The sequence below is a fragment of the Neurospora hispaniola genome (assembly GCF_033458365.1).
Source record: "Neurospora hispaniola strain FGSC 10403 chromosome Unknown B0T23scaffold_4, whole genome shotgun sequence".
Taxonomy (NCBI): Eukaryota; Fungi; Ascomycota; class Sordariomycetes; order Sordariales; family Sordariaceae; genus Neurospora; species Neurospora hispaniola.
The window spans coordinates 773751-787763 of NW_026944409.1; the positions used below are offsets into that span (position 1 = coordinate 773751).

Here is a 14013-nt window from a genome sequence, read left to right on the forward strand (position 1 = left end):
TCAGACTCGCTGTATCTCGCTGCGGGAAAAAGGCCGCGTAGCTAGACACATCACAGATAGCCCAGTTGGAGCACATTCCCACGGCCAGAGAAAAGTTCAACAGTACTGATAACATTTTGCGTTTCTTTCTGTTTTTCTGTTAGGAATTCGGACCCGGCAAAAACGTACAAGGTGTCGATTTGATAGCAGACAGCGACAGTGATCATACCACACTTTATCTTCATCTTGACCCATCTAGAGACTGACTTGACCTCGAGATAATACAAGCCTAGAAAACAACAGGCGATTTCTAGCGACACATACGTTCCCGTCATCATCATGAATATCACCTATGACGAAACGACCGGGATGCATCTTCATATCCTCAGGCGTGGCCGCTCTGTCGTCTGCTGACGAGACTCACGATTGGGCTATCCTCATCCTCACTGTCAAGAATCCCCGGAAACATCCTCTCAGTCTGGGACGTCTGAAGCGGCTGGAAATCGAAAGACATATCGGTGGGCGGATATCTATTGTTGGGGTCACCCATCAAGCTATCGCCGATCTGTTCGTCACCGGCGGTTGCGTTCTCCATATTTTCCAGGACCGGATCCGTTCGCAAAAAAGCGGGTGTAACAGCGAAGGACGGTGGACCTCGCTGCGCGTCCGAAGGAGTATCCAGAAGGTGATCCTCATCGATGCTTTCCAAGAAGTCGGACACAACTTGGGCATCCGGTGTGGAGGATATACGTGCGGGAGGAGGGGGGGGAGGAGGAGGAGGAGGATGAGTGGCTTTCACCCTTTTGGCCCTTGTGTTCGAGACATTGCCTCCTACCGGACCTCCGTCATTTGCGGCAAGCCTCTTGCTGCTTCTGGTTCGGGACAGTTGACTTTGTTGTGTCTGACTCTCGCGTGCAACCTCTTGGGTTTCAGGCAGATTGGATGTCACGTCTTCGTAAATTTGCTGCACGATATTAGCCACCGCCCATTTCTTGGGACCCTCGATCACGTAGCCTGTGTTTGACTTACCAAGGGACGCTTTGGCTTCCTCTTCTGGGTGCTAGGAGGTCCTGGAGTTGGTGCCTGCTTCTGTGTTGAGGCTGGCTTTTGTGCCATCTTTGTCACTTGTTTTGCTTTCGCATTCGGCTTCTTTGCGCTCGGCCGGGTTGCCTTCTTTTGTGAACCCTTTGCGGTGGTTTTGCTCTGTAACCCTCGGTTCTGGAGTGGGGAAGCTCTGTGACCAGCTTTAGTCTCTTTTGCTTTCGATGGCGGGTTCACCTTTTCTGTTTCTTGGGCTCGCAGTGTTCTCTGCCGTGTGTTGATAGCTCGTAATGGTTCTTGAACCGCTTTGCGTTTCGTGTTTGCCTGTTTCCTGGGTTTTGGAGCTTCAAGCTCCTGGGGTGTAGTGTCAAGTTGCACAGAGGGAGAAGACGGCTTATGGTTGTTGGTGTTCTGACTGACGGGAACAACAGGTACGCTCTCGATTTGTTGAGAATCTGATCGAAGTGGTTCTATCCTATTCGAGGGTTAGCGCAAGGATCAAAACAGTGGAAAGAGTTCGCATACTCTAGGCTCGCGATTCGGTCGTAACGGTATCCCTCTTTCTGTTGAAGCTTGAGATTTGCATCGTCGAACTCGGTACGATCAAACTTCCAGAATCCAATGGTGGGAATATCTGGAAGTTCATTTGCGTGAAAGGCCATAGCCCAATACAGAGGCCCTGTAAGAAGCAAGTTAATCATAATCTCGCTGCTGGTTATCGCCCATTGTATTTCAACCACTATCTGGTATGCATGCGGCGTATGCTGCAGCTGGTTTAGGTGTGCGATGATAGCCGTACTACTTACCTTTGAGAGAGGGAAGCCGGTTCAGGTAGTCACCCAAATTCCAAAGCTTGAAGTTGGTGTCAGATATGTGTTGCTCCCCGATGCCTGCTCTCCAAATGTCGATTCCACATTTTCCGTCGGGGGGGTACTTGAACACCAAAGTGTAGTACTCGATCAAACAGTTCTCATCCCAAGTTGTTGATCTCAAAAAGCTGATGCGGAATCTGGCCAGATTTTCGGTCTCCATGATGGGAAATATGTCGTGATTCTGGTTCAGAACAAGGTCAGTGATACCGTATCTGAAGTGGGTGAGGAAGGTGACTGGTCCTAACCAGGATGCCCAAGAAGCGTTTGAGGTCGTAATCGACATCCTGGTGCAAGAATACGGTGGTCGATTGTTCCCTCAATATTTCTCCGTCAAAAGTCGGTATGCCTGATCCTGAGGCCATGATCTCTTCATACGTCTTTGACACAAGGTCACTCAGGGGTAAGACATGGAAGAAGTTCGATGGGAAAGCGCGTCTGAGAAAGGTCAGTAATTCCACGAAGCGGAAGAGTGCTTGAAGCCACGACCGAAGCCAAAGTGATTCATAGTACCGAGCATATAGTATCTGGCTGATCTGTGAAGGGTGTCAGTTGCCGCAACATATCAAGAGGTCAAGATTTCTGGCGCAGTGGGCAAGAAAGGGGACGGCACTCACGGCAGCCACAAACACTGTCTTGCACAACTGGATGTCACGCTTCCGCAATCCACGAGCTCCATACGTCTGGGGATTGGGCATGTTCGAAATGATAGCAGAGTTGTACGATTAGGGAACGTCGGCGGTGCTTGATTGAGGGGTTTCATAACTGGAGGGATGAGCAATCTCGGCCCAGATGGCTTCGAAAAAATGCCCGGAGTGGAGGAGGAATTTGTGCGAAGATCTTCATTGTGTTCTCAGCGACACACTTGGACTGGGAAAGAGCACAGAGAAGTAGTGGGAACATTCGAAATTGAAAGTGGTGGAAGGTGCAAACGGTGCACAGGAAGTGAGGAGAGCAAAGATGGAAGGAGCTCTCCCCTGGACTCGATCTCGACCACGGCCTGAGCTGTGTGCAGCCATCCAATGTTCATCATGATCACTTCTAGTGTATCACCGATGTTGGTTCAATGTAAAGCCACGCATCGCAAGACCGAGTTCGAGTATGTTCAATTTGGATGTTGTTTCCTGTGAATGAAGTCCACCGCGAGTGTTGTATGGCCCTGTTTGGCGCCACATTCATTCGCCAAGGTATTCAGCCTCTCATACCATATTATCCTGCAGTCCGTCATATGTCGATGTCCATCTGTATGAGCAAGTTTATTTGGAGAGGTGAGAATGATAATTTAAAATCCGGTCTGAGATGACTGGAGCACAAGTATATATCCAGACACTTGGAACTTCTGAAAGTAGAAACACCCATGAACCCTCTAAAATCCGTGACATGGCGAGCGAAAACATACGGCTACAGCACTTCAATAATTCCTAAAATGGTTGTTTGGGTATGGGAAACATAACATTTACCCCGGATTGGCATATTAGTGTAGTTTGAAGTCTCGGACGGGATGATCCTCCGTTCGGATCTCATATCGATCTTGACCGAGACCACCGTAATTCCGCATCCTTCCCAGGGCCTTTCAAGAAGGGACAGGTAGTAGTGCAACAATCATTCGACAAACAGAGTCATAACCCCAAATTATGTTTAAGATGTGTGGTTGCAAGAAGAATACAAGGAACGGCTCCTAGGCCTAGAGGTAGGAAGGGAGAGATTTATATCTCCTTGCTCGATGTCCGCCAAGGTGTTGGTAGAGCGACGCAACCCGGAAGTCCGATGGCACGGCGTTTCGCCTCCTGACATGATTTTCTGCGTATATCGAAAGTTGGGTTTTGATTGATGAGGTCTCCTAGCATTGTGGTTCTCCTGTGTTGATACAGCACGGTTACTGTACCAGACTTACGAGTATTGTTCGATGCGCACATGGAAAGGCAACTGACGGCTAGCTGCCCCTCAAGATCTTCGACAGCCTCAAACCTGCCCCGAATGTCTCCAAGGTTCTGACTGCGTCACCACTCATAAGATGCACTTGTGCGTATATCGTGATGATCATACATATCAAGCAGACATGGATCCTGTATTGTGTCGAATGTGCGCACAACAGACTCGAGAGTTTGGGAAGTACGCTAGGCAAGGCGCTTGGACCACCAGGAAACCCGGTTGCCAGGATGTCGACAATCCAGCTGGCAAAGCAGGGAAGAGGCGAAGCGGCAGGTCGGCAACAGGGCATCGCTTATATCAGTTGCAATTCTGAGCAAAAGCGATCTGTGCAACTTGCACAAGCGACAAGTTCAATCTCCATCTGTCAACTTTCAAGCCGCCGCTTTGAAAACCGCCGTAATTGAAGTGGGACAAGACAAACTCCCCCCCCCTCCTTTTGAGCGAACTGAAGATCGTGGATTTATTGCTGTTGTTGCAGAGTTGATATTACTCGAAGTATCTTTGCCTCGACAGAATCTGGAGTACCTGGAACTCAGTGAGACAAGTTAAAGAGGGCGCCAAGACTGGTAAGCGGGATAATCGACAGCGTGAAGGGGCAGGTCGGCAAAAGGGGAACCGAAGAAACCCACATCAAAGCTGTCGATGAATCCCTCCTCCTCCTCCTCTTTCTTCAGAATCCAGGACTGAAGACTCAAGGCTGAGCGGGTCATGACAATCTGTGGGTGACGGTGGAGCACTGGCATTCGGCTGCCCCTGAAAATGATGACCTGACTTGGAGTTGGGTACACTAGTTGGACTGCGAGGGTGTCACAAGTCCAAGTCCAAGTGGTTGCTGGCAGATTGACAAAGGCATGCCAAGGTAGATATATGTGCACGCTGTCATCCAGGGCGAGTCGATCAAGGGTGATAATCTGTATGTATTCTCGGAACCCCATCGAGCAAGTCAGTTGGTCCAAGCATGACATTGATAAATAGGGCTTGGACTCAGTGACGTATCGCGATGTGTCGTGGCCTGGAATAACAACAGAACTATCGAAACATGATGGGGCTCCGCTCACGCCAGCCAGCGGCTAGGTGGTGGTGGTTCATGACTGATCATGGCCGGATCGCGATGGCAGCAGGGACAGTTGCTCGTCCAAAAGTGTTGTACTCTTGCTGGAGACGAGAGCATGGAAGCGGGACATTTAAGGATTCACTCGGCCAACCTCGTGTCTCGCATGTCAGCGCGATCCATCAAGGGTTGGCAGTGGTGTGTGAGTGGTGGTGGTGCATGCTTTGCCTGCCGGACGAACCGAGTGACCAATGAAAGCAAGTCAAAAGAAGTGCAGGAAGTTCACAAATCCATAGGTACCTAGGTACCTCGGTACCCTGGTCAACAGAAAGGAAGCAGCTGTCACCAGATGGCATGCAAGACCCAGGACATGCAGCATTGGATGTTCTTGGGACTGCATCACATCAGCAAAGACCGGCCCAGAACTGCCCTGGAGGAGGCCTGAAGTGATAAGTGAAATGATGATTGCAATCAGCTTACATGTATTCGAGTAGGTAGGAAGAAAGGCTTCGGAGGTAGGAAGTAGATGCACGGGGAGTAGAGGCAGGTACGCCCGGGGTTATACATGCAAGTAGGTACATCTCCACCTACAGTACCGACTACAATCACCTGCACTAGAGGCCAATATGCAGATGGAAGGAGCAAGTCACCTATGTCAGGTCCTTCGTACCTACCTTAATCGTGTAGTGTGCAGTGCACAAGAAAAGAGGACAACGACTGAGCGGAAAGTGGACGCCCGGACAGTTGTTTTCCGACTCCTGCCCTTTTCTGTCAACAGCATGGCGATCTATCGTGTGCAGCTGTGGACTTGTGAGCGTTCCTTTTGTCACGACAGCCCTGCTCGTCAGACTCAGTTTCATCGCTTGGGTGCGCTGGATGCAGTACGCACTACGCGGTATGTTAAGGTACTTAGTCAGGTAATCTTCAATGCCCGACATGTAGAACTCTTTCCGCACTCTCCTACCGCCTGCGTGTGCATGAATTTAAAGTTTTTTTTTTGATTCAAAACAAGTTCGTCTTCGTATCGTCTCGTACATATCAAGACTCCCGTCGGATTCGGAACTTCTTGTATTGCATCTCCGTGTCCGTGTGAAGACTGCTGTTAAATATGTGTATGTATATATATGGCAGGTGTGAGAGCCCTCCGTTCCATCTTCAGCCTTTTTCTTTTTCCAGCAGTCCCACGCTACTGCCCCTGTCCAGGTATACCTAGTACGGAACACCCCCTTCAGTCCGACTCCGCCCTAGGATATCGCTGAAAATCGGTGGTAAGAGGTACCTATCTGACTGACATCTCGATCGCACCTGGACCCGTTGTTGTCACCTGCCTCCCAGCTAGGTTTTGAAAATGTACCGCCCGCTCACCACCGAAGAATACTTACCCCCATTCCCAAAGCCACCGAACGGCCGGACTCCAACGATCCCACCTGGCAGATTCGACATAAATCGGCCATAACATAACCCAGATCAGACTCCCGCCTCCACTGCCCGTGCCTCTGCTGTCATCCCCGTCTCCCCGTCCTCCAGTCCACCAGGCAGACCGGGAGCCTAGTCTAGTACAAGTACCTGGCTAGTCTAGGTCGCCCAATTACTAACCAAGAACAACTTCCGTCCAACAACTTGAACACCCGACTCCCACATTCAGGTTGTTGTTCGCCTTCCGCCCCTGCCGCCGCCGCTCCACGCTCCGCCCCCTCCCCATTCCCCAGTCTTCCATCCCGTCCGCTGCCTCTGACAACCACAAAAAAACTGGCTTGGTCATTCCGCCGACCCCTTCCTTCCCTTTGCCAGGGACTCGAACGCATTCAAAACTTGCAAACATCCAGTCCAGCCCACGCCATTTCTCCCCTTGCCCTTCTTTCTTCAACTCGACAGGGCTACGCTGGGCAATCATTTACTTCGACCTGACTCGACACAGACACGCGCGAACAGACCCTCTTCTGTCAACGTCAGCAACGTCAACGTCAACCCTGCCTCTTCGTCGGTCACGGCACGCCATGCGTTCGTGGCAATTAGCACTCTAAAATCCCGTTTGCTTGCCTGCCATCGCGTAAAGGGGATTTTACTACCGACAACACGCGTGTGGCGACCACCCACGCAGCCGCGACTTGGAACGCGTTGAAAGCACCACAACCAGCATCTCCGATACAGTCCGAATAAGGCTTTCACCTTGTTTGAACAGGAATCCTTCGTTGTGCCCCCCAGGGTCGTCAACCTCTATCTCAACCTCAGCCTATTCAGCCCATCCCGGACTTTGCCAATTTTTTTTTGTACCTCTACCGGCCGAGATCCAACTTTTCCGTTCGTCGTTCGATCGACTCCTTTTAACCACGAACGTTGGGGCGACGTCGACAAACGATGCCTTTCGAATTTGATGGTCCACGACCGACAACACTTCAATCTGCAAACATGAGTTCTCCTACACCTACTCAAAAGACCATCGCGGATCGCCCACCACGATCGAAGCAGCGGGTTTCGATGACGTGGGCCGAAGAAGATGACCCTTCCTCGAAAACTCGCACTCTCACGCTTTCCGAGCAATACGTAGAGACGAAGACGGTCACGACTACAACGACTACTCAGCGAAGATTTTCTCCCATCCAGATCCGAGAACCACAAATGCTCGACCCCAAAGAATACCCGCTCGCTGCACAGCCAACGCCCATGTTTCTGAAAAATTTCTCGTCCACGTATACTGTTCCTCAAGGATCTCAAAACAATGGTCAAATATGGTCTCCAGTTGGCGGGTTTGGTGTCGATGGAAACTCCTCTCAACATCGGGTAGAGAATATCGACTACATCGAGGAGCCAACAGTCGAGAGTGGTGGGTCTCTTACCCCTTCTTTGATCCAGCGACGCCCGCAACCCAAACGACTTCAGAGATCTAGCAGTCGGTTCGAGTCTCCCAACAACAGCCCTTTGCCGAGATCTACGGCCAGACTAGGTGTGCTTACTTCCGATACCGAGCTTCGTCGCGCACTGGCAAAGGGGCCACGCCTTCAACGCTCCCCCCGGACGGATACAGATTATTTGGCAACGCCTGATGAGGCCGAAAGAGATAGCGGTGATTTTGACCATGATGCCCCAGCGCTTCAGCTCGTGAACACGACGGAAGCTGAGACAAGCCAGTCAACCACTTATGATGACGCAGAGAGCCAGGCTGGCAGCGAGACTCAGACCGTCTTCAGCGCGGTTGCTACGCCCCCCGTTACGGATGTCGAATTTCAACCCGCTGCCGATTACGATGAGCCTCTTCAACAAACGGTTAGGGGACTGCACGCGAGCCACGCCATTAGTGCAATAGCCGCACAAGACGTCAGTTTGCCTAGTCCGCGCCTCTCGCCTACGCTTGCTGCGGCTCAGCTACAGCTAGGACCTTCGGATGACGAAGGTGCTGATGACGAGGTCACAGCCTCTACTAATGCTTTTGGCCGTAGCGGCCCGAGTCAGTGGCTAGATGAGACACAAAGAACGGGTGATGCGGACGCTGAGATGGTTGATGATTCGCTTGTTCTATCACCAGGTCGTTGTGATCCTACCATTTCCCCGTCTCAGCTCGACGGAGCCTATCACCATACCCTGATGAACCCCGACATGATGATCGACAGCTTTGATGCTATGCCGACCCAAATGAAGTCTTGGATGATTTATCAACTTTTGCGTCGGTGCCCCCGGAAGACTCTTCAAGCGGTTGCTGATGTTGTCAACCCAGCCTTGAAGTGTGATTTCTTTCGACGTCTTCCTACCGAACTCAGTCTCCATATTCTCTCTTATCTGGATCACCGCGATCTTTGCCGGGCGGCACAAGTATCAAAACAGTGGCGTAATATCGTCGATAGCAATGAGACAGGTTGGAAGGAGCTGTTCGATCGGGATGGCTTTCAACTTGCTCCTGGCGAGCTTCAAAAGGCCATCGCTCAAGGGTGGGGTTGGCAGGATCCCGTTGGCGCGTTGGAAGGCGAGGTTGACCTGAGCCAGCATTCTAAACTGACATCAAGCGAGTCGGAACTGTTCAAGTCTGCAGTCAAGTCTGAGAAATCAGATAAGGCCGATGCCAGCCCTACTCCCAGGACAAGATCTTCGAAGCGCAAGCGCCACGCAGGCTACACGAACACTGAAAGATCCAAGCGTCGTGTCAGCTTTCAGGATTTCAGAGAAAGGTTTCACCAGACACACAGGTCGGAGGGACCCATGTCAGCCGCTAATGCCGCAGCTTTGGCCGTTCCAGATCCCCAGATTGGGCTTCCAAGCCTACGTCGGCTTCACCTCTACAAGTCTCTGTACAGGAGACACTACATGATTCGCCAGAACTGGACCAGCGGGAAGGTTAGGCCCAGTCACGTTGCCTTTGCGGCGCACCCTCGCCATGTCATAACCTGCCTGCAGTTCGACGAGGACAAAATCATCACCGGTAGTGACGACACGCTAATTCATGTCTACGACACTAAAACCGGTAAGCTGCGCACGAAACTCGAGGGCCATGAAGGCGGAGTCTGGGCTCTTCAATACGTTGGGAACACCCTGGTTTCGGGTAGTACCGACCGGTCTGTCCGTGTCTGGGATATCCAAAAGGGTATTTGTACTCAAACATTCTATGGGCACACGTCCACGGTCCGATGTCTGCAAATCCTCATGCCGACGGAGACCGGGGAAGTTAAGAACGGCGAGCCGATCATGATGCCCGAGAAGCCCTTGATCATTACCGGGTCTAGGGATAGCCAGCTGCGCGTCTGGCGCCTTCCGGAGCCGGGTTCTCGCCGGTACATTATGAACGGGCCTGCCGCTAATGAAGAAAACTGCCCCTATTTTGTCCGTATTCTTTCCGGACACGCCCACTCTGTCAGGTCCATTTCGGCTCACGGGGATACTCTGGTTTCGGGCAGCTACGACAGCACCGTGCGTGTGTGGCGCATCAGCACGGGCCAGCAGCTCCATGTTCTGTCCGGCCACAATCAAAAGGTTTACTCGGTCGTCTTGGACCACAAGCGGAATCGGTGCATTTCTGGCTCGATGGATAGCTTCGTCAAGATCTGGGATCTCGACACTGGTGCATGCTTGTACACCTTGGAAGGGCACAGCTTGCTAGTTGGACTTCTCGACTTGCGTGACGAAAAGTTGGTCTCGGCTGCGGCGGACAGCACGCTGCGCATCTGGGACCCTGAGAACGGAAAATGTAAGCACACTTTGATGGCTCACACCGGAGCGATCACGTGTTTCCAACATGATGGCCGCAAAGTCATCTCTGGGAGCGAGAAGACCGTCAAAATGTGGGATGTTCAAACGGGCGAATGCATGCAGGATCTTTTGACAGACCTCAGCGGGGTCTGGCAAGTAAAGTTTGATGAAAGGCGGTGCGTTGCGGCGGTGCAGCGTGGCAATTTGACTTACGTCGAGGTATGTGCCAATCTCCTTAGCAGCGGCATAACGCCGGACGCGCACATGAGCTGACTCGAAGGTTTTTAGATTCTTGATTTTGGGGCTGTCCGAGACGGAGCTCCGCCCGAGGAACTCGGCAAACGTAAGCTCCTCAATGAGGCAGAAGTCCAACAACTCTTGCTTGCAGAAGGCGAATAATTCGGACAGAAGAACTACGCATCAACGACAACGCCAGCGGTCATGGAAGCATGGACTTGAACTTGGCTTTTATACAGTCAACCTGTCAGCGAAATGCGGCACCCTCAAAATAGAAACCCAATCAACAGCCCACTGGAAAGAAGGGCATATCAGGGTGGAAAGGTCGGCGCGCGCAAGAGTAACTTCTTCAGAAGTTGGACAGCCACTGCTCGTCTTAGGACGCTATTTCAAAGCCCAGGCCAGCCCGGGTCTGGGTCTCTCTCCACGTTACCGGATTATTTTTTTATTTCTCTTTCTTTTTTTCTCAAAAAGCCATGATCATTTTCGATGACTTGCTAGGTGTGTATGGGACATGAACGGAAACCACTCAAGGGCAAATGGGCGAAACAAAGCGAACGGAGTCAGGGAACACACGTTTTTGTGCGGAATATCGCACATCAATCATCAGCATTTCAAGGTGTTGGGAGCCCGGTCATTCTCAAAGGTTTTTCCATGGAACGTTTTCTCTCTTCATAATTTTCTTTGTACTTTGTTCTTCTCTTGTTCTCCGGCGTTAGCATGTCAATTTCATGTTTTACATACTAGTCTCGTCGATGGCATTCGATCGATATTTACCTACATCGATTGCGTCTTTCGCCTTTCAGTTTTGCCATTTCTAGTTCATTGGAATGAAAAAAAGGAGGAAAATTCAATCCAGACCTGGGAGCGTAGGGTATAGTTGCCCATTCGTACAAGAGCGTCACATTAAATCCGTTCAAAACTTTCGTTCGCGGTCTACACAGTCGCTTTTAATAGTAGTCCCTTCATCTCAAAATGTGGGATGGGGTGGAGTGGCGGTTCATCATTATCAAGTGAACTCACACGTGTAGGAGGAAGAGCGAGGGCAGGTGAAAATACAGTCGTCTTAAAGTTAAAAGCGATCTACGATGGCGATCACTGATGTGGTGGTTCATAGTAATGATGGCGTCGTTGCAGCTGTCAGAGTGTACACAGTTGGCCTTGGCGTTTCTTAATTTTATCGTTATCTCACAGTTTGCACAGGCAAGGGTTACATAGCAACTTTATGGTTTCTGAAGATAACCTGTTTCATGCTTGTGATTTCTTGTTGGGGGTGCCTAGCTCCGATGTGCCTAAACAGCGAACGTGACAGCCAGGAAGAGACTAAGAAACCCTGAAAAAAAAAAAAAAATGGTATGATAACGGCCACGAGCCAACACATGCAAGCCCATCAAGACGTGCACATGCGGCTCAAGTTGAACGAGCTGCCGATTCCGTTCTATATTAATAGGTAATTTTGTGTTTCTGTCTCATTATTTAGGTACATACTGTGTCAATAATGATGAAGTCGAGCCAGTCGACGTGTTGGTTGTATGCATGTATAAACCATAATTCCTCGTCATCATGACTTCTCAAAAACACCATGGCAGAGTCACTCATGTAAGTACCCACTCATGTACCTAGGTAGAGACCGAATATTTCGTTCCATGCCGACCATACCAGAAATTTGACCAGAAAAAGTAAAGCAAAAGGCAGAAACTGGGAGTGTCCTCAGTGCAATCAGGGAGGCACGCACGACCGACGTCCATCAGTGCCCCGTCTCCAAAATGCAGTGTTATTTTTCGCTCCCAGTGAGTGGATCCATATGCAGCAGGAGCAACACGGTTGCCAAGAAAAAAGTAAGAGTGTATGCAACAAAATTGGTGGTGCGTAAGTATCGATGCAGTGGCTTGTCCATTCGATTTCAAACAACTTGAACCTAACGGCTGCATCGGCCAACTACCGTGCATAGGCCTCGCTGCATAGAGGTATATGCAATGAAAGTCTTCCAATCATGGTTTGGATTTTGGACCTCTCATCTCAACCAAGGTTAAGGTCAAGGCCAAGACCAAGGTCTATATCTAGGAGGGTTCCTCCCTCCTTTTTGTTCTCCTCCTTTTCCGTTTGTTGTTGCTTCTCCGTCCCTGACTCAGAGATAGAATCATTGCTCTTCTCTTGTCCTTCATTAGAGGTACTGATCTTCTTGGCTTTGTCGGGATCTTCTTGATTGCTATTTCCCCAGTTCCAAGGATTGCCCCATCCCATGCCCATGCCCCAGCTGTGATCTGCAGAGGAAGGAGCATGGGTGAGTGAGATTGTTGATGTCGGGGTATTATCAATTATGGGTTGGGTAGTGGTGGTGGATACCCAAGTGGTGAGGAAGCTGGTTCCCGTTGAGTGAGAGGATGAGCAAGGAGATGTTGAAGAAGATGTGGAAGTGGAAGTGGAAGTGGTTGAGTTTGACGAGCAGCGGGTGGTGATGGTTGACCATTTTGGTATTTGCCAGGTTGTTATTGTTGTAGGAGGAATTATCACGGCCGGGGAGGTGCTGGTGGCAGAAGCACAAGGGGTTGTAGTTGGGGATGTAGTGGTGGTGGTGGTGGTGCAAGGCGTTGGCTTATTCTCACTGTGGATATGAGTTGAAGTGGTCGTAGTCCAGGTGGAGGATGACCTTGAAGTCAAAGTCGAACACGGAAGCGACACGCTCTGCACCCCCACAGGAACAGTGACAGTCGTGTTCGGCTGCCAGTTCGGCCTTGGATCGGGGTGATAAGGCGGATGAGGATGAGGGTCGAAATGAGGCCATTGAGGCTTGGGCCAAGTAGGTGGGCCGTTATGTTCACTCCAGGGATCCAAAGGTGTCGTAGACGTGGTTACTGGTCTTTCCCACGATGTTGATGTCGATGTCGATGTTGACGTTGACGTTGACCAAGAGGATGAGGTAGGCCAAGAAGATGGTGTAGGTCTCCAGCGGTTGTCACCACCACCAGACATGGTAACAGTCACGGTGACCAAACTCAGTCCATCCCGATCAACACTAACACTGGGATTGGGATGAGATGCCCAGTCCGAATGTCTCCACCCATCTTCCGGATGAGGCCAACCATTCCCATTGTGAGGGTGGCTGAAACCAGGTGCTGGTCGAGTGACAGTAACCACCGAAAGCGAAACCATCGTCGACGCGGGGGCTGATGCTGGACCAGCAGGCTCAGTAATAGTAACTATTTGAACCAGCGGACCCCTATCCGGTCCCCAAGCCGAACCTTCGTCGTCATGGTTAGGGAGTCCATGACCCCATTCAGCCCCAGTCCCGGCGTCAGGCCCCCAGCTGGGTTGCGGTTGCCCCTGCAGTTGCTGTTGAGGACCAGGATAAGCGGTAACCGCAACAGTTTGGATCGTCTGGATCTCAGCCGGCTGAGACCATACCGCAAAAGGCGGTACACGAAGTCCAGCTTCGGTGACAGTAACCGTCACTACTCCATTCTGTGAAGATGAGGGCGTGGGGAAGGACAAGGTTGAGGATGTGATAGTAATTGTCTCTACTGATAAAGCGGTAACTGTTACTGTCGAGGTTGAATCCCCGCATGGCGATGGCGGTACTTTCGGAGGGTAAAAGTTGCCGTTCTGAGGGGGCTGGTGGGGAATACTTTGGACTTGGACGGGTAGAGCCCACGCCAGGAGGGCAAGAGAGAGAAGTGAAGAGGACATTATTATGGGTAGAAGAAACTCAAGACACCGGGTATTGAGCTG

General features: G+C 51.0%; 5 protein-coding genes across 5 annotated transcripts; 2 read left to right on the forward strand and 3 right to left on the reverse strand.

The window, feature by feature from the left end:
- Positions 1-364: 364 nt before the first annotated feature.
- B0T23DRAFT_441713 (uncharacterized protein) lies at positions 365-2587 on the reverse strand (the record flags this gene model as incomplete). The annotated part of the gene is made up of 7 exons (XM_062840787.1): positions 365-943; positions 1009-1495; positions 1546-1699; positions 1827-2073; positions 2138-2327; positions 2403-2425; positions 2507-2587. The coding sequence occupies 7 exons, from the start codon at positions 2585-2587 to the stop codon at positions 365-367; spliced, it is 1761 nt and encodes a 586-aa protein (XP_062692663.1).
- Positions 2588-4295: 1708 nt separating this feature from the next.
- B0T23DRAFT_136291 (uncharacterized protein) lies at positions 4296-4920 on the reverse strand. The gene has a single exon (XM_062832279.1). The coding sequence runs from the start codon at positions 4784-4786 to the stop codon at positions 4367-4369; it is 420 nt and encodes a 139-aa protein (XP_062692664.1). The 5' UTR covers positions 4787-4920; the 3' UTR covers positions 4296-4366.
- A 12-nt stretch (positions 4921-4932) lies between these two features.
- On the forward strand, positions 4933-6424 carry B0T23DRAFT_404309 (uncharacterized protein; the record flags this gene model as incomplete). Its single annotated transcript, XM_062838884.1, has 5 exons — positions 4933-5074; positions 5367-5387; positions 5651-5767; positions 5885-5988; positions 6344-6424. 5 exons carry the CDS (start codon positions 4933-4935, stop codon positions 6422-6424), a joined length of 465 nt encoding a protein of 154 aa, XP_062692665.1.
- Positions 6425-7281: 857 nt separating this feature from the next.
- Positions 7282-10446, forward strand: B0T23DRAFT_317645 (WD40-repeat-containing domain protein; the record flags this gene model as incomplete). The annotated part of the gene is made up of 2 exons (XM_062835013.1): positions 7282-10266; positions 10336-10446. The coding sequence occupies 2 exons, from the start codon at positions 7282-7284 to the stop codon at positions 10444-10446; spliced, it is 3096 nt and encodes a 1031-aa protein (XP_062692666.1).
- A 1791-nt stretch (positions 10447-12237) lies between these two features.
- B0T23DRAFT_412339 (uncharacterized protein) lies at positions 12238-13971 on the reverse strand (the record flags this gene model as incomplete). The annotated part of the gene is made up of 2 exons (XM_062839483.1): positions 12238-12548; positions 12954-13971. The coding sequence occupies 2 exons, from the start codon at positions 13969-13971 to the stop codon at positions 12304-12306; spliced, it is 1263 nt and encodes a 420-aa protein (XP_062692667.1). The 3' UTR covers positions 12238-12303.
- Positions 13972-14013: the final 42 nt, after the last annotated feature.

Excerpts from the sequence above, each read along its gene's own strand:
- B0T23DRAFT_136291 (XM_062832279.1), bottom strand. The coding sequence starts at position 4,786 with ATGTCATGCTTGGACCAACTGACTTGCTCGATGGGGTTCCGAGAATAC.